The following is a 25,824-nucleotide window of genomic DNA, read 5'->3' on the forward strand; positions in this document are numbered from 1 at the left end:
TATAATGAAACACATTTGCTTGTCAAAAAAGAATTATTCATTTATTCGAAGCTGCATCTGCAGGTTCATCATTTATATTTATGCGTATGTTTACGATAATCGTAATGTGGGATCTGGAATTGCAATGTTGAAAAATTAATTTTCTACGCCCATTCACTTATGTCTTGCCATTGAAGCAGCGTTTGACACATCAGTTTTCAGCGGTCTATCTTGTAATTTATACTGAACCCAATTATTCAGCTTTTTCAAACGTTCCTATTGCTTGCAAACATTTTGCAACAGTTGGTTCGATCGACATTTAATGATACTGCCACTTTTTTTTCTTTATTTATTAGAAGCTGGTTCTTAGACCACCCCAGTTTGATAGGTGCCTAAAGACCAAATGAAAAAAAAATCTCGAAAACAAATATAGTGTTTTTAAAGCTAAGTTGGAACAACTTTTTTGGTCTATCCTTCCCATGGAAATACTGTTGTGTAAAATATTATTTGTTTCTAAATTTGAATAATAATAATAAATTTGAATCATTTGTTTGGATGATTAAACAAAGTTAATCGTAATCGAACCCGAAAAAAAAATCAATTTACAGTTAAAATTTTTTTATAACAAAAAAAGAAAGAAATGAAAAATTCATAAATTCTAAACTTAATTTATATAATTAAAATCATATATTTAAGAATTTAAAAATCCAAAAATTTAAAAATTCTAATATTAGAAGGTTTGAAAATTTTATAAAAAACCAAACATTTTATAATTCCAAAATTCAAACGTTAAAAAATATAAAAATTTCAGGACTGGATTTCATGGGAAATTATTGCAATTTTTTTTAATTAAAAAAAATTTACAAACTCAATCATTCTTAAAATAAGAAAAAAAAATACAAAATAGCTACAACATTTTTAAAACTTACAAAATAATACAGTAATTAGAATAAATAGAGAAATTACAAAAAAAATACAAAAATAACAAATTGGTAAATTAAAAATCCAAAAATTTTAAATTTCCAAAATTACAAATATTAGTAATCTGTACAATAATTTAGAAAAATAACTAGAACTACAAAAATTAAAAAAAATATATATATAGAAGTCACTAAAACTGTAAAATTTACAAAAATTACAACAATGAAAACAATGATGGAAATTACAAAAACTACAAAAACTTAAAAATTTACACAAGTTATAACATTAATAATAACCACAAAAGCTGCAAAAACTATACAAGCTAAAAATTCTAAACTATGAATAACAAGAACTATAAAAACCAAAATGATGAAATCACGAAAATTTAATTAGAAAATAAATATTACAAAACATACAAAAAAAAAGTGCAAAATACTTTTTAGAAAACCAAATGTAGAAAATAAAAAAATGAAAATTTCAAAATTCAATAATATTCGGTTCTTATATGAAAATTCAAAAATTATAAAAGTTACGAAAATAACGAAAAAATAATTAAAATCCAATCATTTTCAATTTTTAAAATTACAAAAAATAATAAATACTGGAATAACAAAAAATACAATAAAATATTAAAGATACAAAAAAACAAAAGCTGAAAACATTACAACAATTACAAAAGTTACAAAAACTACAAAAAAATAAAGAACATTACGATTAAAAAAAAACAATGGAAAATTAAAAAACTAATTTAAAAAATAAATAGAATATATGAAAAATGAAAAATGAAGATTCAAAATACAAAAAAAAATGTAGGGTGGAGAAAAATGAAAAAGGGGAAATTTTAAAAATTAAAAAGTCAAGAAAATTTTTCAAGAATAAAGAAAAAAAGGCAATAAAAATGAAACAATAAAATAAATAAGAAAAATGTACAAAAAGAAAAGAGAAATAGAAAATTAAGAATGAATGAAAATGAAAAATGAAAAATTAAGAATAACGACAAATGAAAAATGGAGAAAAATTAACAAAAATTAAGAAATGAAAAAAATCAAAATAAAGAGAAAGTCAAAAATTAAAAATGAAATGAGGAAAAACGAAATGTAAAGAAAGGTGATGAAACACGCCAGATGAAAAAGAATCTTAAGTTACGAGAAACCGAAAATTAAATGAACACAAATAAAAAAAATATAAAAATTAAGAAAAACGACAAATTATTAAGAATTAAAATGAAGAAAAAAAAATTGAAATTGAAAAATAAAAAAAATAAAAATAATATCAAAAAATAAAGAGAAATTTCCGGAAATGAAGAAAAAGGGAAAATGAAGAATGAAGAAAAATAAAAAAAACTGAACAAAAACGAAAATTAAAAGAAAATGAAAAAATTAAGAAAAATAACCAAAAATGAATAAAAATAAAAATGAAGAATGAATGAAGATGAAAAAAATTAAGAAAAACGGCAAATTAAAAATGGAGAAAAATTAACAAAAATGAAGAAATCAAAAAACAAATTCAAAATAAAGAAAAGTACAAAAATGAAAAAAAAAATAAAAATGGAATGAAGAAAAACTAAATGTAAAGAGAGATAAAGAAGAACGCCAAGTAAAGTAGAATCTTAAATTAAGAAATTTAGAACATTTAGAAAAAAATATAATAATTAAGAAAAACGATTTTTTTAAAAATTTTAAATGTTTTATTTATAATTTTCCTCTATTTTTTATTTATAAATTAAAAAATACAAAATGAAGAAAAAAGGAGAAAATGAAAAAAAATAAAAAAAAATGAAAATGAAGAATAAAAATTTAAAAAACAAAAAAAAAATAAAATGAAGAATAAAAAAACTAAATGAAAGTAAATGAAAAATTACAAAAAAAAAAACAAAAAGTGGAAATGTAAAAAAAGAAAAATTATAACTTCCAAAAGCCTTAATTCAATTCTAAATTGAAATTGCGAAATTCAAAAATACAAAACTCGCAAATGTAGAAAATAAGGAAATTTAAAAAATGAGATAACTTATCTGGAAACAACAAATTGAAAAATAACAGATTAAAATTAAAAATTTTAAAAATTAAAAACATAGACAGCCGAGATTTAAAATTCAAAGCAAATTTTTTATTTCTTCATTTCTTGATTTCTTTTTTGACGTTGAAAATTCAGGAATTAACTTTTGAATTGAAACAATTAAAAATCTTGACATTCAAGTCTGGACAGCGCAAGCAATCAGTCGTTTACTTTCGCGTTCCCGTAATCGTGATCGAGTGCCGTAAGCTGTTATTAACCTTACTCGCCCTGGTGTTTTTATTATCACGCGTTTACCGTGGTCTTGTGGACATTGTGTTCAACCTCGCAATCAGCGAGTGGAGAAGCCGCAAAAAGGCCTGCCAAAGTGGCTGGCTTTCATTTCGCGCCAATTCATCGCCATCGCAAATTGGAGTCGGACACGGTGGTCAGTCGCACGCACACAATATCAGTGTGGAAGAACGCGCTTAGTGGTGTGATACACCATTTCATTTGTGCCGAGCGCCCAACACGCGATCAGCCGATCGCTAAGTTTAATTGTACTGGTGCATCTCGTGTGAATCGCTGTGAGTGAGAACGTGAGAACGAGCACCGGACTGAAAAGTGCACAATCGCAGCGGCGTCTGCAATCATCCGATCGAGCAGCAGCCGTTACCGCAATCATCGCACTGGTGTGCGTTAGCAAGTAGTTTTATTATTTTTTGTTTTTCTTTGTTTTTTTTTTTATTAGGTTATAGGAATCATTCAAACTATTGCAATTATCAGTCACATAAATGATGGATGAAGGTGGGGGGTCTTTTAATATGGAGATCTCCTTCGATGACTCCCTTTCCGTTGCACAAAAAGGTGCCGGAAAGTCGCTTAAGCGCGTTCCGTGTGATACAGAAGAGTCGTCGATTAAAAAGCCCCCCTCTAAGAAATCCACAAACCTCGCCACTCATCCCCCGAACCCCCCCGTTTTAACTCAACCATCGACCTCGCATTCCTCATCTGTTGCTCCTGATCCCTCTCAACCATCCACCTCATCTCCCCCCTCTACCGTCCCCGTTCCCGCCCAAACCTCGTCCTCGTCTTCTTCTTCTGTTTTGTCCTCTCCCCGTGTCAAGGTTTATCCAGAGGATGCACCTGGAACTGGTCCATGGGTTGTTTTCTTCCGGCCCAAACCCAACGGGAAATCGCTGAACGTCATTCAGATTATGAAAGATCTGACAAAAAATTATTCCTCCGTGGTCGAAATGAGAATTTTTTTTCTTTTTTTATCTGTATTATAGTGATTTTCAACTCATTTGGCTGGTTCGTCACTTTTTACTTCCATTTTTGGAAGAATGTCGGGAGTGAGAATTGAACTCGTGACTTTTAGCGTGAGAGACATGGATGTTACCACTACGCCAGATCGCCTCCACTCGAAATGAGAAAGGTTAGACCGAACAAACTGCGTGTTGTCGTGGCTGATCGGAAGCAAGCTAACGAGATTGTTGTCGACAATAGATTCATCCTAGAATATCGCGCCTATGTGCCCTGCCATAATGTAGAAATTTCGGGGGTGATTACAGAAACGGGTCTGACGAGCGAATTTATAAAAAAGGGAGATGGCAGATTTAAAAAGCTTCCTCTGTCGATAGTTAAAATTTTGGACTGCCAACAGTTAGGAAAAGTGTCCCAGGAAAAACAAAATTCACGCCGTCCGACTCGTTTCGAGTAACTTTTGCTGGTTCCGCCCTCCCTGACTACGTTATGGTAGACAAATTGAGGCTACCACTGCGACTCTTCGTGCCAAAGCCCATGACTTGCAACAAATGCAAGTCAGTTGGTCACACAGCAGATTATTGTGCCAACAAGGAGCGCTGTGCCACTTGCGGAGAGCAACATGTGGGGAAATCCTGCAGTGCGACTGAGCATAAGTGTCCATATTGCGGAGGATCCCCACACGTGCTCTCAGCTTGTGAAACTTACAAGAGTCGCTGGGACAAGCAGAAGCGCTCTTTAAAGGAACGCTCGAAACGTACTTTTGCGGAAATTTTAAAGGGCGCTTCTCCACTGGCTCAACAACAACAACCAATCTCAACACACAATACCTTTTCCGCGTTACCAGTTGATGAAATGGAAGCGGACACAGCTAGCGAGGGCACACCGTTTATTTTCAAAGGGAATCCCCGGCGCAAAAATGTGACCACTCCCAAAGTTCAAGAACAAGTCCCCACGGTTATATCCTCTGTTAGCATGCCTAAAAAATCGAGTGCAGCGGACAAGCAAAATCAGGTTCCTCCTGGCTTCCGTGGGAATATTTCATCTTCGAACGACCCAGCACTCGAGGGGACATCAAAAACCCCAACTGTCCCTATTTTTCCGTCCAGTTCAACTTCCCAATCGGGATTTATAAAGTTGTCTGACCTTTTGGATCAAATCTTCAAGTGTTTTAATGTTTCCGACTCCATCAGAACCATTGTCATCTCAATGCTTCCAGTATTAAAGACAATTTTGCAACAATTGATGCAAACATGGCCCCTCCTTGCAATGATTATCTCTCTTGATGTCTAATTCAAATAGAGAGGTCGGAGATATCACTGTTTTACAGTGGAATTGTCGTAGTCTTATCCCTAAATTGGATACATTCAAATTTTTAATTCATAACTTCAATTGTGATGTTTTTGCTCTGTCCGAAACTTGGCTTTCTTCGCGAGATGATATCTCTTTCCACGATTTTAATATTATACGCTTGGACCGTGTTGATAGATACGGAGGGGTGCTTTTGGGGATCAATAAGTGCCACTCATTTTTTAGAATTGACCTTCCAACTATTGGAGGGATCGAAGCTGTTGCTTGTCATGCAAACATCAGAGGCAAAGACCTCTGTATTGTCAGCTTGTATTGGCCTCCGAGAGCTGCGGTTAGCCGCAAACAACTTGATGACATGTGCTCACTCCTTCCTGAGCCACGATTGATCTTGGGAGACTTGAACTCTCACGGAACTGCCTGGGGGGAACAGTACGACGAAAATCGTTCATTGTTGATATATGACCTTTGTAACAGCTTCAATATGACCATTTTGAACACTGGGGAAACAACACGTGTACCTAAACCTCCTGCTAACCCAAGTGCTCTTGACCTCTCGCTTTGCTCGAATTCACTATCGTTAGATTGCAAGTGGAATGTAATCCAGAACCCCAACGGTAGTGATCACTTGCCAATCAAAATTTCCATCACCATTGGATCGAATTCTTCTGAATCTATAAACATGGCATATGACCTCACAAGACACATTGACTGGAAAAAATATGCGGACGCGATTGCTCTAGCCATCAATTCCAGAGATGGTTTACCTCCATTGGAGGAGTATAACTTCCTTTCTCGTTTGATATATGACAGCGCGGTTCGCGCTCAAACGAAATCCATCCCAGGTTCCACCATTCGCCGAAGGCCTCCCAATCCATGGTGGGATAGCCAATGTTCCAAGCTTTATGTAGAAAAATCGAATGCATTTAAAGCTTTTCGAAAACGTGGAACCCCTGAAAATTTTGAAATGTATTTAGCCCTTGAGAATCAGTTCAAAAATTTGATCAAAGGGAAAAAACGTGCTTATTGGCGAAATTTCGTGGGAGGTTTGTCACGAGAAACGTCAATGAAAAAATTATGGAAAGTGGCTCGAAACATGCGAAATCGCTCATCAACGAATGAAAGCGAAGAATATTCACATCGATGGATTTTTAATTTTGCACGGAAGGTTTGTCCTGATTCCGCTCCTGTGCAAAAAATTGTTCGAGACATACCACAAGATAGGTGCGATCTTGATTCCGAGTTTTCGATGGTAGAATTCTCTCTTGCTCTCCTTTCTTGTAACAATTCGGCTCCAGGATCGGATAGAATTAAGTTCAACTTGTTGAAAAACCTCCCTGGTGTGGCGAAACATCGCTTGTTGAATTTATTCAGTCGGTTTCTGGAATATAATATTGTTCCAGATGATTGGAGACAAGTACGAGTTATAGCTATTCAAAAACCTGGAAAGCCCGCGTCCGACTTCAATTCGTACCGCCCAATAGCAATGCTGTCTTGTATACGGAAATTGTTGGAGAAAATGATCTTGTTTCGCCTTGTTCGATGGGTTGAAACGAATGGCTTACTCTCAGATACACAATATGGGTTCCGCAGGGGCAAGGGGACGAATGATTGTCTTGCGTTGCTTTCTTCAGAAATTCAAATGGCTTACGCCGAAAAAAAACAAATGGCTTCAGTATTCTTGGACATAAAGGGGGCCTTTGATTCTGTTTCAATAGAGGTTTTGTCAGACAAATTACACTCTCGGGGTCTGCCGCCTCTATTGAATAATATGTTATATAACTTGCTTTGTGAGAACATTTGAATTTTTCTCATGGAGATTCGGCAGTGAGTCGGATCTCTTACATGGGCCTCCCTCAGGGCTCATGTTTAGGCCCCCTTTTGTACAACTTCTATGTAAGCGACATCGACAATTGCCTTACACAAAATTGCAGCCTAAGACAACTTGCAGATGATGGAGTGGTGTCTGTCGTAGGATCAAATGAATCCGACCTGCAAGAACCCTTACAAGATACTTTGAACAATTTTTCAACCTGGGCCATTGGGCTAGGGATCGAATTCTCCACGGAGAAAACAGAGATGGTGGTTTTTTCTAGGAAGCATAGACCAGCAAAACCAAAGCTTCAACTTTTAGGTGAACCGATCACTCATGCTATGTCATTCAAGTATCTTGGGGTCTGGTTCGACTCCAAATATACTTGGAGGCCCATATTAGGTATCTGATATGATCAACGTACAATTACCGGCACCTGGTGGGGAGCCCATCCCGAAGATCTTATAATGTTGTATCGAACAACTATTCTCTCAGTTATGGAGTATGGCAGTTTCTGTTTTCAATCAGCTGCCAAAACACACCTCATTAAACTCGAGCGAATTCAGTATCTTTGTCTCCGTATTGCGTTGGGATGTATGCCCTCAACGCATACCATGAGTCTCGAGGTTTTGGCAGGCGTACTCCCACTAAAAGATCGCTTCAATTTATTATCTCTTCGGTTCCTCATCCGGTGTAAGGTTATGAACCCATTGGTGATCGGAAATTTTGAGCAGCTTATCGAGCTAAATTTTCATTCTGGATTCATGAGCTCATATCATGAATTCATCACCATGCAGGTTGATCCTTCTTCGTATATTCCCAACCGTGTTTGTTTTTCTGACTACATCAATTCCTCTGTACATTTTGATCTGTTCATGAAGGAGAAAATCCATGAAATTCCAGATTATCTTCGATCGAGGATCGCTCCTACGATCTTCAAAGCAAAGTATGGGCGTGTCAATTGTGATAATATGTACTATACAGATGGGTCCTCAATGAATGAGTCCACAGGATTTGGAGTGTTCAACGAAATTTTCAGCACCTCCCACAGTCTTCATAATCCTTGCTCAGTGTATATTGCTGAGTTGGCAGCAATTCACTGGGCGCTGGACAGCGTCGCCTCACGACCTGTTGAACACTATTACATTGTAACGGATAGTCTTAGCTCTGTCGAAGCTATCCGTTCAGTGAGGCCGGAAAAGCACTCGCCGTACTTCCTTGAGAGTATACGAGAAATTTTGTGTGCTTTATCCAGACGCTGTTATGTCATTACCTTTGTCTGGGTCCCTTCACATTGCTCAATTCCGGGTAACGAGAGGGCTGACTCATTAGCAAAGGTAGGTGCAATTGAAGGTGATATTTATCAGCGTCAAATCGCCTTCAATGAATTTTATTCTTTAGTTCGTAAAAATACCATCGCTAACTGGCAACGCAAGTGGAACGAAGATGAATTGGGCCGGTGGTTCCACTCGATTATCCCTAAGGTTAGCCTCAAACCATGGTTCAAAAGTCTGGACTTGAGTCGGGACTTTATTCGGACCTTCTCCCGACTCATGTCCAATCACTGTTCTTCAGATGCGCTGCTTTTTCGTTTCAAGCTTGCCGACAGCTATCTCTGCGTTTGTGGCCATGGTTACCACGACATCGAACACGTTGTTTGGTCGTGCGAGCTATATCTTGTCGCCAGATCGAATTTAGAAAACTCCCTTCGGGCTCGAGGAAGGCAGCCCAATGTGCCGGTGAGAGATGTGTTGGCTCGGTTAGACCTTGATTACATGTCCCAAATATATGTTTTCCTTAAAGATATCGATCTTCGAGTGTGATTGTTCTTACATCCTTTCCCCCCCATTTTCTCCTCCTTTTCGTCCTTCGCGAGCTATCGGTTCCCTAACATTAGAATAAGTTAAATTGTTAATACATATTAGATGTGAGGATAGTTTAAGAATTCAGTGTGATGTGTGAGTATTAATGTGAAAGTGAGTATGAGTGGGAGTGTGAGTGTGAACATGGTTACAATCTCCTTACATCCCATCCTTTTCCTAAAGAAAATGTGTCACCCTTCTAAACTCGAGTCGACCGCGAGTAATCGGTTTCCTATTTCATTAACCGTAGAATTAAGAAAACATGTTAATAGTAAAAGTATAGTTGAGAGTTTGGCTTCTTTAAACCTATGTAACTGAGCCTGTACAAATAAACGAATTATAAAAAAAAAATCTTGGAATTTAGAAATAAAAAAAATAAGAATTCAAAATTTAGAGTATAAAAAATGAAGAAACTAAACATTCAAAAATTAGAAATATAAAAATTACGAATTATATAAACATGAAATAAAAAACGATATTTATAAATAAGTACCTCACTATGAAATCATAAATTTGGAAACAGAAAAATTAGAAACCAAGCATTTAAAAATCATTCAAATAATTTATTGAAATTCTGAAATCGAAAATTCGGAAATTACGAATTGAGGAATCAAAAATTGAAAAACCTAAAAATTCAGAAATTAAAAATTCAGAAATCAAAAAAATTGAAATTAAAAATTCGGAAATCGATTCGAAAATAAAAAAAAAGATTTTTTTTAGATTACTAATGTGAAAATACAAAATTAGGATTTCAAAAGTTTACAAGTTAAACATTTAAAAGTTGACATCAAAAATTGAGAAATATTTAATTTAAAAATAACAAGTTTAAATATTAAAAATTGAGATATCAAAAATTTGACTGGTTTGAAAAAAATAGAAATTTAGAATGTATGGAATAAAAATATAGTAAATAAAAATTAACAAAATTTTGAATATTTTTATTCATAATTTTGTAAATTTTTATTACGAATTAGAAATTACCAAAAAAAATTAAAATTCAGAAATAGAAAAAAATAGAAACCAAAAATTTTAGAAATCGAATATTCAGAAATAAATTCAAGAATAAAAATTCACAATTTAGAATTAAAATATTCAAATATTCAAAAATTATGAAATTCAAACTTATGCATACAAACATTACAAATTAAAAAATCCAGGATATTAAATAATTTATAAAGAAAATTTAAAATTCAGAAATAATTCGTTCAAAAATAAGGAACTTATAAATAACAAATTCAATAATTGAACATTCGAAAATTACAATTCTCGGAATCAAATACTTAAAGATCTATTGATTTGAAAAAAGAATCTTAGAAATAAAACATTTAGAAATAAATAACTCGAATACAGAGATTTAGAGATGAAAAATTGGAAAGTAAAAATGAATGAAAGTATTGAAGAATGAATGAAGAAATGAATAAATGAATAATAAAAATATGAAACAATAAATAAAATAATAAATGAGAAGAATGGTTTCTGTAGCGCCTGTTATAGTTGAAAACTTACAAAAAAAAAATGTTCTCATAAAATGTATGGTCACATCAGATTCTATTACATGAACTACATCGAACATCGACTTCAAACTTGGTTAAATCCACTCATGGTTTGGGCAATGAGTTACTGAACGTTACAAAGCATTGGTAGATGATTTTTGATGAGCTCTGATGAGCGTCGAATGCCCGCATAGTTGGGATTGATCCGTTGTCAATACAGTTCAAAACCGTCTGAATCGGAAACTAGAATCAGGAAGACGATAAGTTGCATGTTTGAAATAGTGGTTGAGTGTGATTAAATGCATTTTTGCATGAAAAAATACTTATAATAGTCCCAAGCGCAAAAAAAAATCGTTTGTCGGGAACACCAACTTCAAAGTCAAATATCCTTGTTGCCAGGATAATGACACGTGGGATTGGAATGGTGCCATCCATAATGAGTTGCTGAAACTGGATTGTAACGGTGAATTACATAGATTTCAATTTGAGCAGAAACTAAAAATCCTAAGGTATGCAGATATAATGTTCGGGACTTAGATATCAAGTGTTTTGAGTGGTTAAATTTGAAAATGTGACTCTCTGGTTGTTATATTTTGGTAATTAAGTTAATATCAAATCGATTTATCAAAGATTGGATCGAAAAATCATTTGTAAGGCATCATGGACACTTTCTAGTGGGATTAAGACGGACAGTGTTGAGGAGAGCATATAATTCGTGTTCCTTTTTTATCTATTCGTTTATGTTTCAGCTGCTGCAAAGACAAACTATGAAAGGGAGAGGCAATAGAAAAGGGTACTCTCGTGAGAGATAAACTTCTACGCTTCGCGTATTACATCTGTCCGTCTTACCCTCATCATATGTCCGTTCCACCAGCATCACAAAAATCAACTTGTCGGTCTGTTTTTATTTCAGTAAAAACATTGAAACAACAACATTCAGTAAAAACATCTGACTGATTGATTTGAAATACATAATGAGTGCCAAAAAAAGTGTATTCATGTTTTGGAAAACATATGTTTCCAAAGATACAGTTCTTCCCTTTTGGTTAAGAATAATTTGACAAAAAAAAGGATAGGAAGTTTTGTATTACTCACCTTATAGCTTACAACAGAGAGTTTTGAAAGAAAATTCAGATGGTAGAAAAAAATGAAAAATAATTGACTTTGAATGAAATGTTCTCTCGATAATAGAGCCATCCAAAATATGAGGAGCTTACCTATGTTAGTATAGTTTGCGTTGTAAGAAAACCGATCTGCACGAGTGATTCAATTGGAAATTATTGCTTTAACCACAACGCGAGCGTTTTGCAGTGCATTCCGATGAATTGTCACGTACACCTGTGTTGACACTCGTACCAAAACGAAAAAATCACAAAACTCAGTGGTTTTTCCACTTCGATGTGATTTTATCCTAGAAGCCATATCCTTGTCCGCAATCACTGACGCTCGAACACACCACCCCGATAAAAGCAAACGATCGCATCGTGCGGAATGTGACCGGAAATGCCTAATCAACTGTTTATCAATTCCAAGAAGCCGGCTCCGCCTCCGTAACCTTCCTCAATTCATTTCCGTCAACGCTGTGGGAAGCGCTTTTAACGCAGACAGCCCGACAGTTCGAAATTTGCCGGGATGCTGCGGTATGCGGCACGTGCTTTCGCTCTACACCTTGACCCCCTCCAAAGAAAAAAAGGGGGGGAATGATTGCAGCAGCGCGCCATAGTGCGCACCAGCTCTAGAGAATTCTGCGAACTTCATCGGCTGCTGCTGCCGCCGATGGTCTTCTCGACGATTGATTGATATAAATTTCAACGCGACTAAAAGGGGGCCACAAATGATGAGGACCGGCTGATGCGTGACGAGAGCACAGCACGATGCTGATCATCTCATTGATATTTCTTGGAATTTGGTATTTTTCGCGAGCGAGAGATGACGGAGGAGCGCTCTCGATGCGCCTCCAACGCCCGGGGCGGTGGTAATGGAAGGAGGAGAGGGTCGTTGCAAATGTCTGGGAATCCCCAAGTTGCCCCCCGAAACGGGGAGCGGTGAGATTTTTGTTGAGGAAGGTTCTCTCCGAGAGAGTGAAAATGAGAGAACACAATCAGCTGAGGGAGAGCGTCGAGAGAGAGCACTATCCAAGCAAGGAAGGAGCCGTATAAAACCAAAGCAATGATGACGCATACCTTCAGTCAAACTTGAAATGGCGCATGGTTAAGGTTTGGGTCAGACGGATAGCGAGAGATCGAGTTTTTAATGTGTCAAGTTATTTGCCCCATAAGCTCTTGTAAATCGGTACAAAGGAAAATAAGTGTTAGTATTTTCGGTTGTGTGATTTTGCGTTCTCCGGAAAGAAGTTTCGCCGGACAAAGTGTGACCTTCTGAACAACTCGTGCATTTTGTGTCCAATCATTGTTGTGTTTTTATTGAGTTCCGGACGTCGTTGTTGTAAAACCTGTTTGCAGTGAACTGAATTACGCCACCGCGAACCGGCGTTTCGTGGAGTGATTTGGGAAGTGCAACAAAATCGTGCGCTCGGGGAAAATTGATTATCGGGAGGAGGAGGTGCAGGAAGAAGCCGCCCAAATGACGAGGGACGATAATGTGCTGTTAAATGATGTCTACTTCACCTCGTACAACATCAACCACCAGCCGCTGACACCGCTGACCCCGATTAGCAAGATTGTAAGTGTCCTTCTGTCCTTAAACCTTTGTGTGGCCACAGCTGTAATGTTTGAATCTCATTTTGGATGTGTGGAAATATTTGCCCCATCCCTACCGACGGGTGGTGGTCCCCCCACTTGGGGAAAAGGAAAAGCTATAATTGGTAGAGTGCGATACCGCATGTGGGGGGAGTTCCGGAGTGACCATTTGGGGGGAGGGGTTGCGCCGCCGAGCGGCGTTTGTGCCTTTGTGCTTGTGTGTAATGAAATATGAAGCATGACATCAGCGCTATTGTTGAAAATTATTGAAGTTAACAACTATCCAGGGTGTGCGACGTGATGGACGGAAGAGGCGAGCTGCAGCAAAGCGTATGTGCTTCATGTCACGACAATCAATACGAACGCGTATCGTGCGGAACCGGAGCCGAGTATTCGCAATATGTTTTTTTTGTATGAATCCCTACCGGGGAATGGTGCAATGTGTGTTTGCGCAAGTATGGGCTGTGGAAACTGATAAGATAAAGGTTCATGATCGTCGCCTTGTGTCGACAAACTTCCAGAAACATCGGTGGCTTATCGCGCAAGCCTACTTCCCAAAACTGGATATATACGTAAACATGGCCACCGATTCCGATTCGCTCTGAGGCGCCTTATTGATCTCACTGCCCACACAAGCGGGTCCTCACGCAAAAATGATCATTTCGTCATGAACTGCCGCCTTCTGGCGGCTCCACCTACCCCACGTCTCCAATGCCGTACTTGGCGAGGTATGCAAAAGCAGAAAATTGCGGTTCTCCTCATTAGGGTGCTCCTGAAGTGGTTTGACTAAGGCTTGTAGTCGTTAGCTTTATTGTTTGCAGACGTGCGAATGACGTCGCCAGAAACGTATTTCTGTGCCGTCGGCATTATTATGGCCGCCTATTTACGTTTTGATTCCTCTGTGCCACACACAAAGACACCCAGCCAGAAAGCACAAATCTGCTCGAAGCGGCTCCGGACGGTCGAGGCATATGTGCTGCTGCTGGCACAGTATGGATTTCCACTTTTATCGCCTTATTAGTAAAAGAGCTATAGCGCAATAAACGGGGCCCGGATGTTGAGCAAATTCCATTCGCGCCCCACTCGATCGATCCGTATTGCACCGTCGGGATTTGCTTCCTTCCTTTCGCTGGATTCAAACTAGGCTTCTCCCAAGACGCAATAGGTAGCACAGGAATGCAGCAAAGAATGCGATCGCACGTGAATCTTGGACGTAGGATTTTTCCACGATCTCCCTCTCGTTTGCACTGCATTAACAATCGCTTGATTCACACTATCGTTGTTGTGTTGTATCGTGGCGGTGTGCCCTTGACACCAATACTGGGGGAAAAAAAAGGCACTACAAGCCGCCGACACACGCGACTGATAAACTGCGCATTTCGAGTTGCCCCCCGGAGGAGGGCTAGAGAAGACGCGAGGAAGCGATCACATACCAGTCAAACAACAACACCAAAAACCCATTTTATCCTTATATCGCGCGAAGCGGTGCAATAAACCAAAGCGCCCCGCCGCCGCATGTGTGGAGAAATCCGCGCAAAGTATATATTTGTTCATATTGTCGGTTTTTGGTAGTGGTTTACTGCTGTGGGGCACACGCTCGCTACGCGATTAACATCGAAAAGGCATTCGAACACTGGAAATGAAATGCTACAAGTGGAACCCGGGGTTGTTTGTATCCGTTAAATCGTAATAACACACATAGAGTGAGCATTTCGAGAACAAATGATTTGGTTTTGCAACATTCGATCAGCATTTGTTTGCTTCTAGAGCATTCTAGAGAAGTCCAACTTCTATGAAGTATTCAGATCTGCAAGTAGCATTTCTTTAACATCAGCTGCTCAGTTACTATAAGACCATGTTAAGCTTCACGTTTTTAATCGAGGGAAAGCATAAAAATCACCAATTGAGTATCAGATTTCAATAATCAGTTACTTTACCTTATCATTACTTTACCTTTACCTTACCATACCTTTACCTTACCTTTACCTTACCTTTACCTTACCTTACCTTTACCTTACCTTTACCTTACCTTTACCTTACCTTTACCTTACCTTTACCTTACCTTTACCTTACCTTTACCTTACCTTTACCTTACCTTTACCTTACCTTTACCTTACCTTTGCCTTACCTTTACCTTACCTTATCTTTACCTTACCTTTACCTTACCTTTACCTACCTTTACCTTACCTTTACCTTACCTTTACCTTACCTTTACCTTACCTTTACCTTACCTTTACCTTACCTTTACTTACCTTTACCTTACCTTTACCTTACCTTTACTTACCTTTACCTTACCTTTACCATACCTTTACCTTACCTTTACCTTACCTTTACCTTATCTTTACCTTACCTTTACCTTACCTTTACCTTTACCTTACCTTTACCTTACCTTTACCTTACTTTTATCTTACCTTTACCTTACCTTTACTTACCTTTACCTTACCTTTACCTTACCTTTACCTTACCTTTACCTTACCTTTACCTTACCTTTACCTTACCTTTACCTTACCTTTACCTTACCTTTACCTACCTTTACCTTACCTTTACCTTACCTTTACCTTACCTTTACTTTACCTTTACCTTACCTTTACCTTACCTTTACCTTTCCTTTACCTTACCTTTACCTTACCTTTACCTTACCTTTACCTTACCTTTACCTTACCTTTACCTTACCTTTACCTTACCTTTACCTTACCTTTACCTTACCTTTACCTTACCTTCACCTTACCTTTCTTTTTCTTAAATGGCTCTAACGTTCCTAGAGGAACTTCGCCGTCTTTTCCTTAGCATACCTAGTATTTTGTTGTCCAGTTACTATAAGACCATGTTGAATTTCACGCTTTTTAATCAAGCAAAAGCATCCAAATTTTCAGATCTCATTAATCAGTTCAGATCTGAATAATCAGTTACCTCACCTTAGTCTTATCTGGCCCTTATCTTACCCTTACCTTGACCTTATTTTATACTTATCTTATTCTTACCTCACTCTTACCTTATTCTTATCTTTCCTATATCTCGCCTTATATTTTTGTTCTCCAGTTGGTCTTATCAATTGAATTTCACACATTTTTTGGAATCACCAAATTTCAGATTTCAATGATCAGTTAGCTAATCTTACCCTTACCATATCCTAACCTAATCCTTACCTTACTTTATCCTACCCTATCTTTACTCAGTCCAATCTTAGCCTTGTCTTACTCTTACCTTAGCCTCATCCTTACGTAAATCCATTGAGAAATGACCGGACAATTGGAATTGGACGATTTTCGTGACGCGATCGCTATGCAGCCTTTGAATTCACTCTCCCAATATGTTCTCCCGAAAAACGTAATCCTTCGTAAGACAAACGAACAAAAATTAAAAAAAATTGTACGTTATATCGAAGCGTAATTAAGAATTCAGGAACATAGCTCATTACTTTATTGTGATGTTGTTTGGGCGGAGTAGGTAAATTAAGATGAGAAAAATCCAACCTGAAGGTGAAGCCTCGTGATGTCTCATGATGTTTCCCTTCATACTGTTGATTGAGGGTGAATAGATAAAATGACCGTTTGCTTGTTAAAAAGAACTTTTTCCATGTAAAAGTACCCTTCTTCCGATGTTTGTGAGACTTGTTGATGGTTGTATGGACAATTTCCTGCATTTCATTCTTTGACCAAAAGTATTTTTTAAGTATTTTAGGTTTAGAATTAGAATGTTTTGTCAATAATTAAGAAAAAACTGGTCCTTTTCAAAAAGCAGTCCAATTTTCTTTCACAGGAGTTTCACAACTGCTTATATCGAGGTAAAATGTATGTTGGACCGAGGGTACGTAATTTTGAAGTTCCCTTGTTTGGAAAAACATGAACAATGAAAAAACGGAAAAAGAAAAATCTAAAATTAAGTAAAATGTACAAAAAGAAAAAATGAAAAAAATGGAAAATGAGGAAAATAAAGAATAAAATTAAAAATGATGAAAGCCTTGCCTTTCCGGGTACTAGCCCTCACCATATCCTTATCTCATCCAAATCCAAATCGTAGCCTTTGGATCATCTACAGTAGCTTGGGGCTTTCCCTCGTAAATCGTGCGATTCTTCAAACTTTTAATTTAAAAAAAAACTCTGGATGGGTTATGCCTATGATATAACCGCAAGGTTGACGTAGGACTGCTTTTGGCTTAGTAATGAATTGTATTTCCTCAATTAACAATAATACCACCTCGGAAGTTCCTCATGGGTACGATATCGCCGCTGCGCAGAGCTATCTCTGGTGTGTATTGATTGAATTATTGATTAAAGTAGTGAATGAATGAACCTATTTACGAACTCAATTGCAAACAAATCTCAATTTAAGCGATTTGATAAATCAACAATTCATGCATTATGGTAGTAGTTATCACAGCAAATAGTTATCAACATTTTACCTAATCATCAAACGGTATGCGTAGAAGTTCAGTGAGCTGGCGACATGAAGAGATATCTTCCAATGCAGTCTTGAATACTCGAGTTAAAGCGTTGCATTTGCACCCGCTTTTGTAGACCGTGATAGCAAAACGGATGACGGAGTGTAAAAATGCTTGGGGGAATGCCGATTTTTCCAACTTCTTGGTTCGGAATCTGTATTGGGAAAACATCCCGGTTTGCAAAAATGCAAGCGAGTACAAAAGTACCCGTAGTTTGCATCTATTTTGCAATGCCAATTTCCCCAGGCTCCATGTTTTTGAAATCTGTGTTAGGGAAACATTCTAATTTGCAAAAAAATGCAAACGAGTAAATTCCCTTTGCTTGCATCTTATTTGCTATGTCGAATTTCACAGGCTACATGGTTTTTGAAATCTGTGTTAGGGAAACATTCCGATTTCCAGAAACGCAAGCGAGTTTAAAAGTACCCGCAGCTCGCATCTATTTTGCAATGTCGATTTCCCCAGACATCCCAATTTGCAAAAACGCAAACGAGTACAAAAGTTCCCGCTGCTTGTATCTAATTTGCTATGCTTTCCAGCTACTTTGTTTTGAAGTCTGTGTTAGGGAATTATCCATCCATTCCAGCGATCGTACCTCAATCGTTGCGCAATCATAACTGAGAGGATTTCCGAGCGGTACTCGCTTATATACCGATTGGTGTGATTTCAATACCCTGTTTTGAAAACAATTTTAGGGCTATTGAAACAAGTTTTGGATCAGAAAGTAACAAGCATATAACGCGTAGACATTTTATCTTTCGAATGAAGTGTTTATCGTACCATTCCGTGCAGTTGTTCAGGAGCTATTAACGTTCAAAATCTCGTTCTCCGGCGTAACGCTTTCGTTTTCGAAACTTTGAATTTACACCCCAGTATAGAAATGAAGGACGTAGTCCTACGTCAAAAACCACAACGATGAAACAGACACGGTACACGCGCATCTTTGATAATTTGATGGTCCTAGTTCTATTCCTGTTAATATTTTAGATCCCAAAATACCCATCATACACTGTATCAATTCCTTCCCATTGTTTTTGTTCTGAATTTTAAATTTGTTGTACTTTATTCAACTTTTATTACGGCCACTCACTGCCTGACACTCTTTGAAGGTCTTAATCACATGAAACGCGATGATATTTGTAATACCTAGATTCTCTGCTATTTTGGGGTTTCATCGCATGTTTACAAGACTTATTTCCGGATTATTTGTTATTTTAACGACATGACTGAAAGTACTATATGAACCGCTAAATCAGTTGACAGAGATAAACGATACACTTTAAGCTCGTTGTGCTCAGAATAACAGATTTTCCATGATCACAGAAACAACGAAAGTTTTGCTTTTCAGTCCAGTATTGCAGATTGTTTGTCAGACAGTTAATTCATTGGGGATGTTCGACTTCTTCTTGATTTTACATTCTTCCGGGCACTCTTCCGGTCAACCGATGTATGCAATTCCTGCCCAGGAATTTGATCAAAATTTTCCAGGCAATAAGTTTCGTCGTCTGTAACCATGTAATCATGTAACCATGTAATCATGTTTGTCAACAGATTTTCGTACAGTTCGCTCGAGTGCTCTTGAGTAACAAATACGGCTTTGCATCCAGTCCGGCACACCCTGGACCTTAAAATTTCTTAATCCGGCCCTCTTCTTCATTTTTTGGACGTAGGTGAGCGAAACATTTGTCTTTTTCGAAAGCAACCGAAACGAATTCATTCAAAAATAATGTAGCAGTATGGCTGGTGATGCTATACTCACCAATTTTGTTTATATGTTTATCATCTGATCATAACTTTTGACAAATTGTTTCTGGCGTTGTAAATTCCCATCCGGCGATACTTACATAATACCGACTGTTTCAGATTACCATTTTTCATTCAGATCTAATGAATCAACAATAACTAGTTCCTTCCGAATGGAAATAGCAACAATCACAGATACTGGCAGATTACCGATGGATGAAGGACGGAAAGAATCAATCCCCGCTAAGAAATGTTCTCCTTCTAATGTTTCCAATTGTATTTGAAATGTGTATTGGTTCTGATTCTACAGTTGAGAAGCAATGATGAATTCCGGTTAGACAAGGCCACTCGCGCCGAAAACATAAACAAATGCTATGTTTGTTTACACGTCCATTCGGTTATAATTTATCGAGCAAAAACAGCAGGTAGTAAAGAATCTGAGGGCGGAAACAGAATTGATGAACAATACATGTTTTGAGGTAGAGTAATCGGAACTCCGATAACAAACAACAAAATAAACTTTCCTCAGCTTACATTCCGGTTTCCGTTTTAAATATTATCAACTAAAGTTTTTACTACCGACCTAAGCCAGATAACGTACTTTCTGCGGACAATGTTCAATTGTTGATTGGCAGACGGGTTGACCCTCCACCGTAATACATCTTACCAAACTCCGAACACGCCTGCCTCGAAATATCCAAAAGGGAGACACATCATTCGCACTTTCTCTCCCCAAATTGATGGGATTATAAAGTTCGAGTGCAATCATATCCAAAAACAGAATCAAGTGAATGCCATCTTCGCCGTCTGCAACGTCTTCTCTACCCATCTCTCTCAAGTGGAGTCTCGTCCCGCCCCGTCCGGTCGCACCCATTATTGCCGTCGTCAGCCAGTCAGTCAGCAGCACGCGGGAATAACCTTTCCCTCGCGTGTGTTGAGTATTATTTGAATAAAGAAAAATGACTTACACCCCTACGCCGCCGCCCCAGCTTCTCCTGCAACAACACACAGCTGCAGCTGGAAGTAACAAAGAACATTCACACACTGTAATCGTTGTAGTCGCGTTGTCGTCGCGTCGCTCCTTGGAGTGGCTGACGTTTCCTTATTGAAATTGCCGGAGTCTCGTTTTAGCTCTCCTCCTCAGGTCCCCACAGGGTGTACATTAGACGCGCGTTCCAAAACAACAAATTGCGCGGCGGCGGCGTCGTAGTCTTTGTTTGCAGGGCGGTATGGAGGTTGATTTTATCTTGCCTGGTTTTTGCGGTATTTTTTTCTTTCAATATCCTTGTAACAATTATCGAAGCGAAAGTTGCACACGTGCACCTTTTAGCGACCCACTGCTAATTTGGACTCCAGCTCCGGCTTTGTCGAACGGTAAAATAACGCCATCGCCTGTTGTGTTGTTTTGACGCTGGTAAACAATAATACACAACATATTGGCCAACAGAGGGAAGACAAGAGACGCGTAGAAATGACATTGCCACCAACGCCGCGTCGTTGCGTCGGCTTGCTACGAGCACGCATATTTTGGAACCGTTCAATAAGCTTGTGTGCGCCAACCGCGGGTGCTATGATTGGTGCTAGGATCATTAGCAAGATCTCAAGCAGAACTGTCAGTGGGATACCCAATTCATGTGAAAACAAAGGGAAAATGTCAGTGGGATACTCGATATGTTGGCTCTTGTCAGTTCAATAGGGGTTCTCTAAAGACGTCACCCAGGTGGTGTACGCGCTCAATAAGTGCTTGCGCACTTTGGCGTTGGCTCAGGTATCCGAAAAATATCCAGATTTTGACGGCGACGACGTCGTCAACACCCCATATAGTTTCATGGTGGAATGACATACTTTCAATCCAATATTATATTGGAGATACACGAGAACTATGGTTCGGTTAATTTACGATGTACGATGGAAGGAAATGAGAGAATATTTTTGCTGAGTATCGAGAAATAAGCAACATTTGATGCTGTCACCAGGGATGCAAGCTAATTTTGCTAGAAACGACTACACATGGCACGGGAAAATGTGGAAGGAAGAAAATCATAACTCGTTTATTTGATAAACATGCAATTTTAAATTTTCAAAAAAAAAAACTAAATCAGAAATATTGTGCATGTTAAAACATGTTAATTATTAATATTTTGTAACTTTTTCGCTCAACAGATTTACTCAGAATGGTACTTTTTCGCGAAATTAATTTGATTTTTGGATACAATAACCCCACATTTGTCTCCAATTTCGAACTCCATTTTTGTTAGTGACTCATATTCCGAACACTTTTGTCTCAAATTCCGAACAATGGAAATCCAATTTAATTATCATCAAAAAATCATAAATATTGAACTTCTAGACCGATTCAGATGATCGACGATATATCAAATTAAAGCCAACTATATTTTTTATATTTTTTCTTGAAAGCTGAGTTTTTTTTACATGTGTTATTCAAAAATTTGAGATGCGATTTTTTTCGTTTTTGAGTTATGATTTTCCAAATTTAATATGTTTTGGTTGCGGAAGCTCGTTGAACAGAAAACAGAAACATGGGCAATTCATCATTTTTTAAGTAGTTTTTCAAAGAAGACCAGCTTGGATTTAATTTGATATGTCGATCGTCTGAATCGGTTTAGTAGCTCAAAAGTTATAAAATTTTGAAACAAGTCCTTTCTCAAAAAAAGAAGAAAAAAAAGAATTTTTTGGACCACCCTAAAATGACACTCTCATGAAAAAATAAAAAATAATGTTCTAATATTTTGCGATAAGGAACAAATCTACTAGTTTTCGCAAAAATCTGAGGACCACTATATAGGTTTGGAATGGAATGGCTGTATAGCAGTTTCTATCATACAAATATATGACGGAATTCTCTAAACGCTCTATAATGTTTTTCGACATCTTACTCCTATATTTTTTAGTTTTGCAGTAATATAATTTTAAACAATTTCTGGTGAGCCTCCAATAATGTGAATTGAAAAAATTCACGACTTTTACCCCATTGTACTTATAATAACCAATTAACATTCACCTTAACGTTGAAATATTATCTTTTTTTTTCTTGAAATAAGTCATATTTGAAATATAAAACTTTGTTTAAGTGTATATAATATTGTGGTATATGTGGAATCAATTATAATCGAGTCCGACCTGTTACTGCAAGGACGCGGTTTTGTTATTGTGGTTTTAGTTGAAAACCTGAATAAGGAAATCTATTTTATCCCGTTGGTTTGCGCCTGCGGCCTACGTTTTGCAAGGGAACAGCTTGCAAACATTTTTTAACCAATGATCTTTTTATATTGTTGCTCCAGAATTGGATTGCTATTGCTTTATTTGCCTGAAAATAGCATGATCACACAGCTTTTGTTCGGAACAGGGCATGTTTGAGTTCAAAGTGGTTTGACATATGCTACAGATGAGCTAGGTTTTTTTTCGTAAACGAATATTTCTCACACATATAAAATAGTGTACAGTGTTGTGTTCAGAAACACTGCACACACGCTATTTGCTAACACTAACGCGAATACCTTTATAGCATATCGATAACTGTCTAAGTTCGTTGGTTGGTTGAATTCACGGTAGATAGACAATAAACCTCCATTAATGGTGTAACTACTTTTTTGCATCAGAAATCGTGTTTCGTTTCACTTTATATGGACGTAAAAATAAGATTGTGTACGAAGGTAACACGATTCATGTCAGGGGGAGTCGAAGTGTGGATTGAAGTCAGGTTGAATGAAGAGGCAGATTTGTATTCATTGGTCACGTCAATCAGAATAACCATTGCCTAGCATAGTTCATCAGTCATTCTCGCTCACAATGCTCGTCAATTTATTTTCTTGTTGACGGCGAATGCCGAAGTAGGCCTAGTTGAAGCGAAGTTGCTGAGAAGAGAGTCGATTTTCATTATTCATCTTCGACGACTTCGGACCCTAGTTCGAAATTTGAATCATGCGTCGAAAGTTGAATTAAATTCCAAACACTCCTTGAATACTAGTTTTAACGAAGATTTTAGCATTGGTTTTAACTGTCACTTTTTTGCAAATGTTTAATATTAGGTTGGGGAAAAAGTAATCCAATATTTTTGGGTGAAATTCAAAACTATTTTTAATGTGCTTCGGATTGTCCGATTTGGGTCAAATATGCACCGTTCTGTTGGGAAATTTGTTGTCATTCCAAATGTAGCTTAATAATGTTTTTATCATACAGATCTTGGTCCTTTTTGGCGAAAAACTCGAGCAATAGATTTTCACAATCTTCACTTGATCCCAATTTCTTATCACTCTGGAAATTTTGCAATGCGAGCAAAAGATGGTAATCGGTTGGTGCCAGGTCCGGACTATATGGTGGATGCATTAAAACATCCCAATCAAACTCTCGGAATTGTGTAGCCTTGCGTTGTCCTGATAGAATAGAATACCTCTTCTGTTGGCCAATTCTGGACGTTTCTGGTCAACCGCTAGCTTCAAACGGTCAATTTGTTGACAGTAGAGATCTTTATTTTGTGTATTGCACTAAAAAAAATTAAAAAATCTTTGAAAAAAAAAAATTGAAATTGTCTGCGCCGCCGACAGAGGATACAGCGCTCTGCACTTGGCGCAAGCGGAGTACCAACTCAACTGCAATCTGCAGACAGTGGAGGAGAAGATTGCAGCTTGGAAGCAGAAGGCAGTGCATGGTGCCCACCCCCATCAACTGGATCGGCCACACGTCGACAAGGCCGCATCTAATCTGTGGCTAACGCGTGGTGAACTCTCTTCAGTAGTAGAAGCCGACATGATAGCCATCCAGGACAGGATAATGCCGACGAGAAACTGCAGGCGGTACGTCTGGCATCGAGACGTTGATGACATTTGCCGGATGTGCCATCAACCAGGTGAAAACATAGAGCACATTATGGGAGGCTGTCCCGTTTTGGCCAACGCAGCCTACACCGAGCGCCACAACAACGTGGCCCGTATTGTTCATCGACAACTGGCGCTCCAATGTGCTCTACTGGAAGACAACGTACCAAACTACCGGTACCTGCCTGCACCTGTCCTGGAAAATGACCGTTTCAAGCTGTACTGGGATCGCACTGTTCTGACCGACCTCTCGATCCACCACAACCGCCCAGATATAATGGTTTACGACAAGAGCGACCGCAAAGTCACCATCATCGATGTCGCTATTCCACTGAACCAGAATCTGGAGGAGACCCACGGTCGCAAAATCTGCAAGTACCGACCATTGGCCGTGGAGCTCAAGGAACTGTGGGGGCTAAGGAAGGTCCCAAGAATTGTTCCAGTCGTTCTCTCTGGAACTGGAATTGTCCCGAAGACACTTCTGGAAGCGCTAAAGGTGTTGAACATGGAGAAGGAATTGGCCGGCATCCAAAAGTCGGTCATCCTTAGCACCTGCGCGATTGTCCGACAATTTCTCGGTCAGGACTGAAACAGCACGAGCATGCAGATACGTGCATTCCGCAGAGCCTAGTCCCCCTTTGGCATTCAGAAACCCGGGGGCAGGTGAAAATTCTGGCTAGGTTCGCCTAGTTAAGAAGTGAGATAAGTCTGCCAAAAAGAAAAACCAAAATAAATTGCACTTATTTTACTGTTGTAGTATCGACACAAGAACCACCATTCACACTTTCAGCGGCCTGGCTTGTATTTTCGCAATTATAACACATCCCATTAAAACGGTGACCGGAATAAATCGCCACAGTAAACAACTGCAACAGAAACAACCGCTTAGAAAAAGTGTAGTAGGCTAGAAATATTTGGCGCGGGAAAAACATCATGTGCCTCACATTTCTATTATAAATTTATTCTCTTGTTCTCGTTTTTCGAAATTTATTCTGAGGACAATGTAATGGGGACGAAGTCCCCATTTGGCGAGGATAAGGAATCGAGGCGGCCCATGCCGCCAAGATGACGCAATCCGAGTCCACCGCCGACCCGCCGTCGGAAGCGGCGGTGTCTCGCACGCAAACCTGGGATCCACTGATTGCCCGGTTAGTTTGAAACATAGGATACGATCCTTTAGCAATGTCCGACCGAGCTCTAGCGAGCGTCGGACGGTATACGTCTGCCCGGGGCGTTACGTTTGCCTGGGGCGATACGTTTGCCCGGTTAATTCTTGTTTTGAAATACAATACCGCGCCACAATATTTATAGCCTACTACACATTTTATAAGCGGTGGTTTCTGTTGCAGTCGTTTTCTGTGGCGATTTATTCCGGGAACCCATTAAAACACATTATTCGGTAAATAAAGGGTGTGTCACATCAAATTGCATCACGGAATAAACGCTGTAGTAATTCGCCCAGTAGACCGATC

General features: G+C 38.2%; 1 protein-coding gene across 2 annotated transcripts in view; it reads left to right on the forward strand.

Moving 5' to 3' along the window:
• LOC129776723 (transcription factor kayak) overlaps positions 1–25,824 on the forward strand; it is a 75,863-nt gene that overhangs the window by 19,333 nt on the left and 30,706 nt on the right. Inside the window, exon 1 of one of the 2 annotated variants that reach the window (XM_055782647.1) lies at positions 12,830–13,316. The exons of the other annotated variant lie outside the window; for it this stretch is intronic. Within the exon in view, the coding sequence (XP_055638622.1) occupies positions 13,218–13,316 (99 nt within the window). The 5' untranslated portion in view covers positions 12,830–13,217. Of the gene's footprint in view, positions 1–12,829; positions 13,317–25,824 lie in introns of those variants that run through there. 2 annotated transcript variants of the gene reach the window in all.

The sequence above is a fragment of the Toxorhynchites rutilus genome, chromosome 1 (genome assembly GCF_029784135.1).
Source record: "Toxorhynchites rutilus septentrionalis strain SRP chromosome 1, ASM2978413v1, whole genome shotgun sequence".
Taxonomy (NCBI): Eukaryota; Metazoa; Arthropoda; class Insecta; order Diptera; family Culicidae; genus Toxorhynchites; species Toxorhynchites rutilus.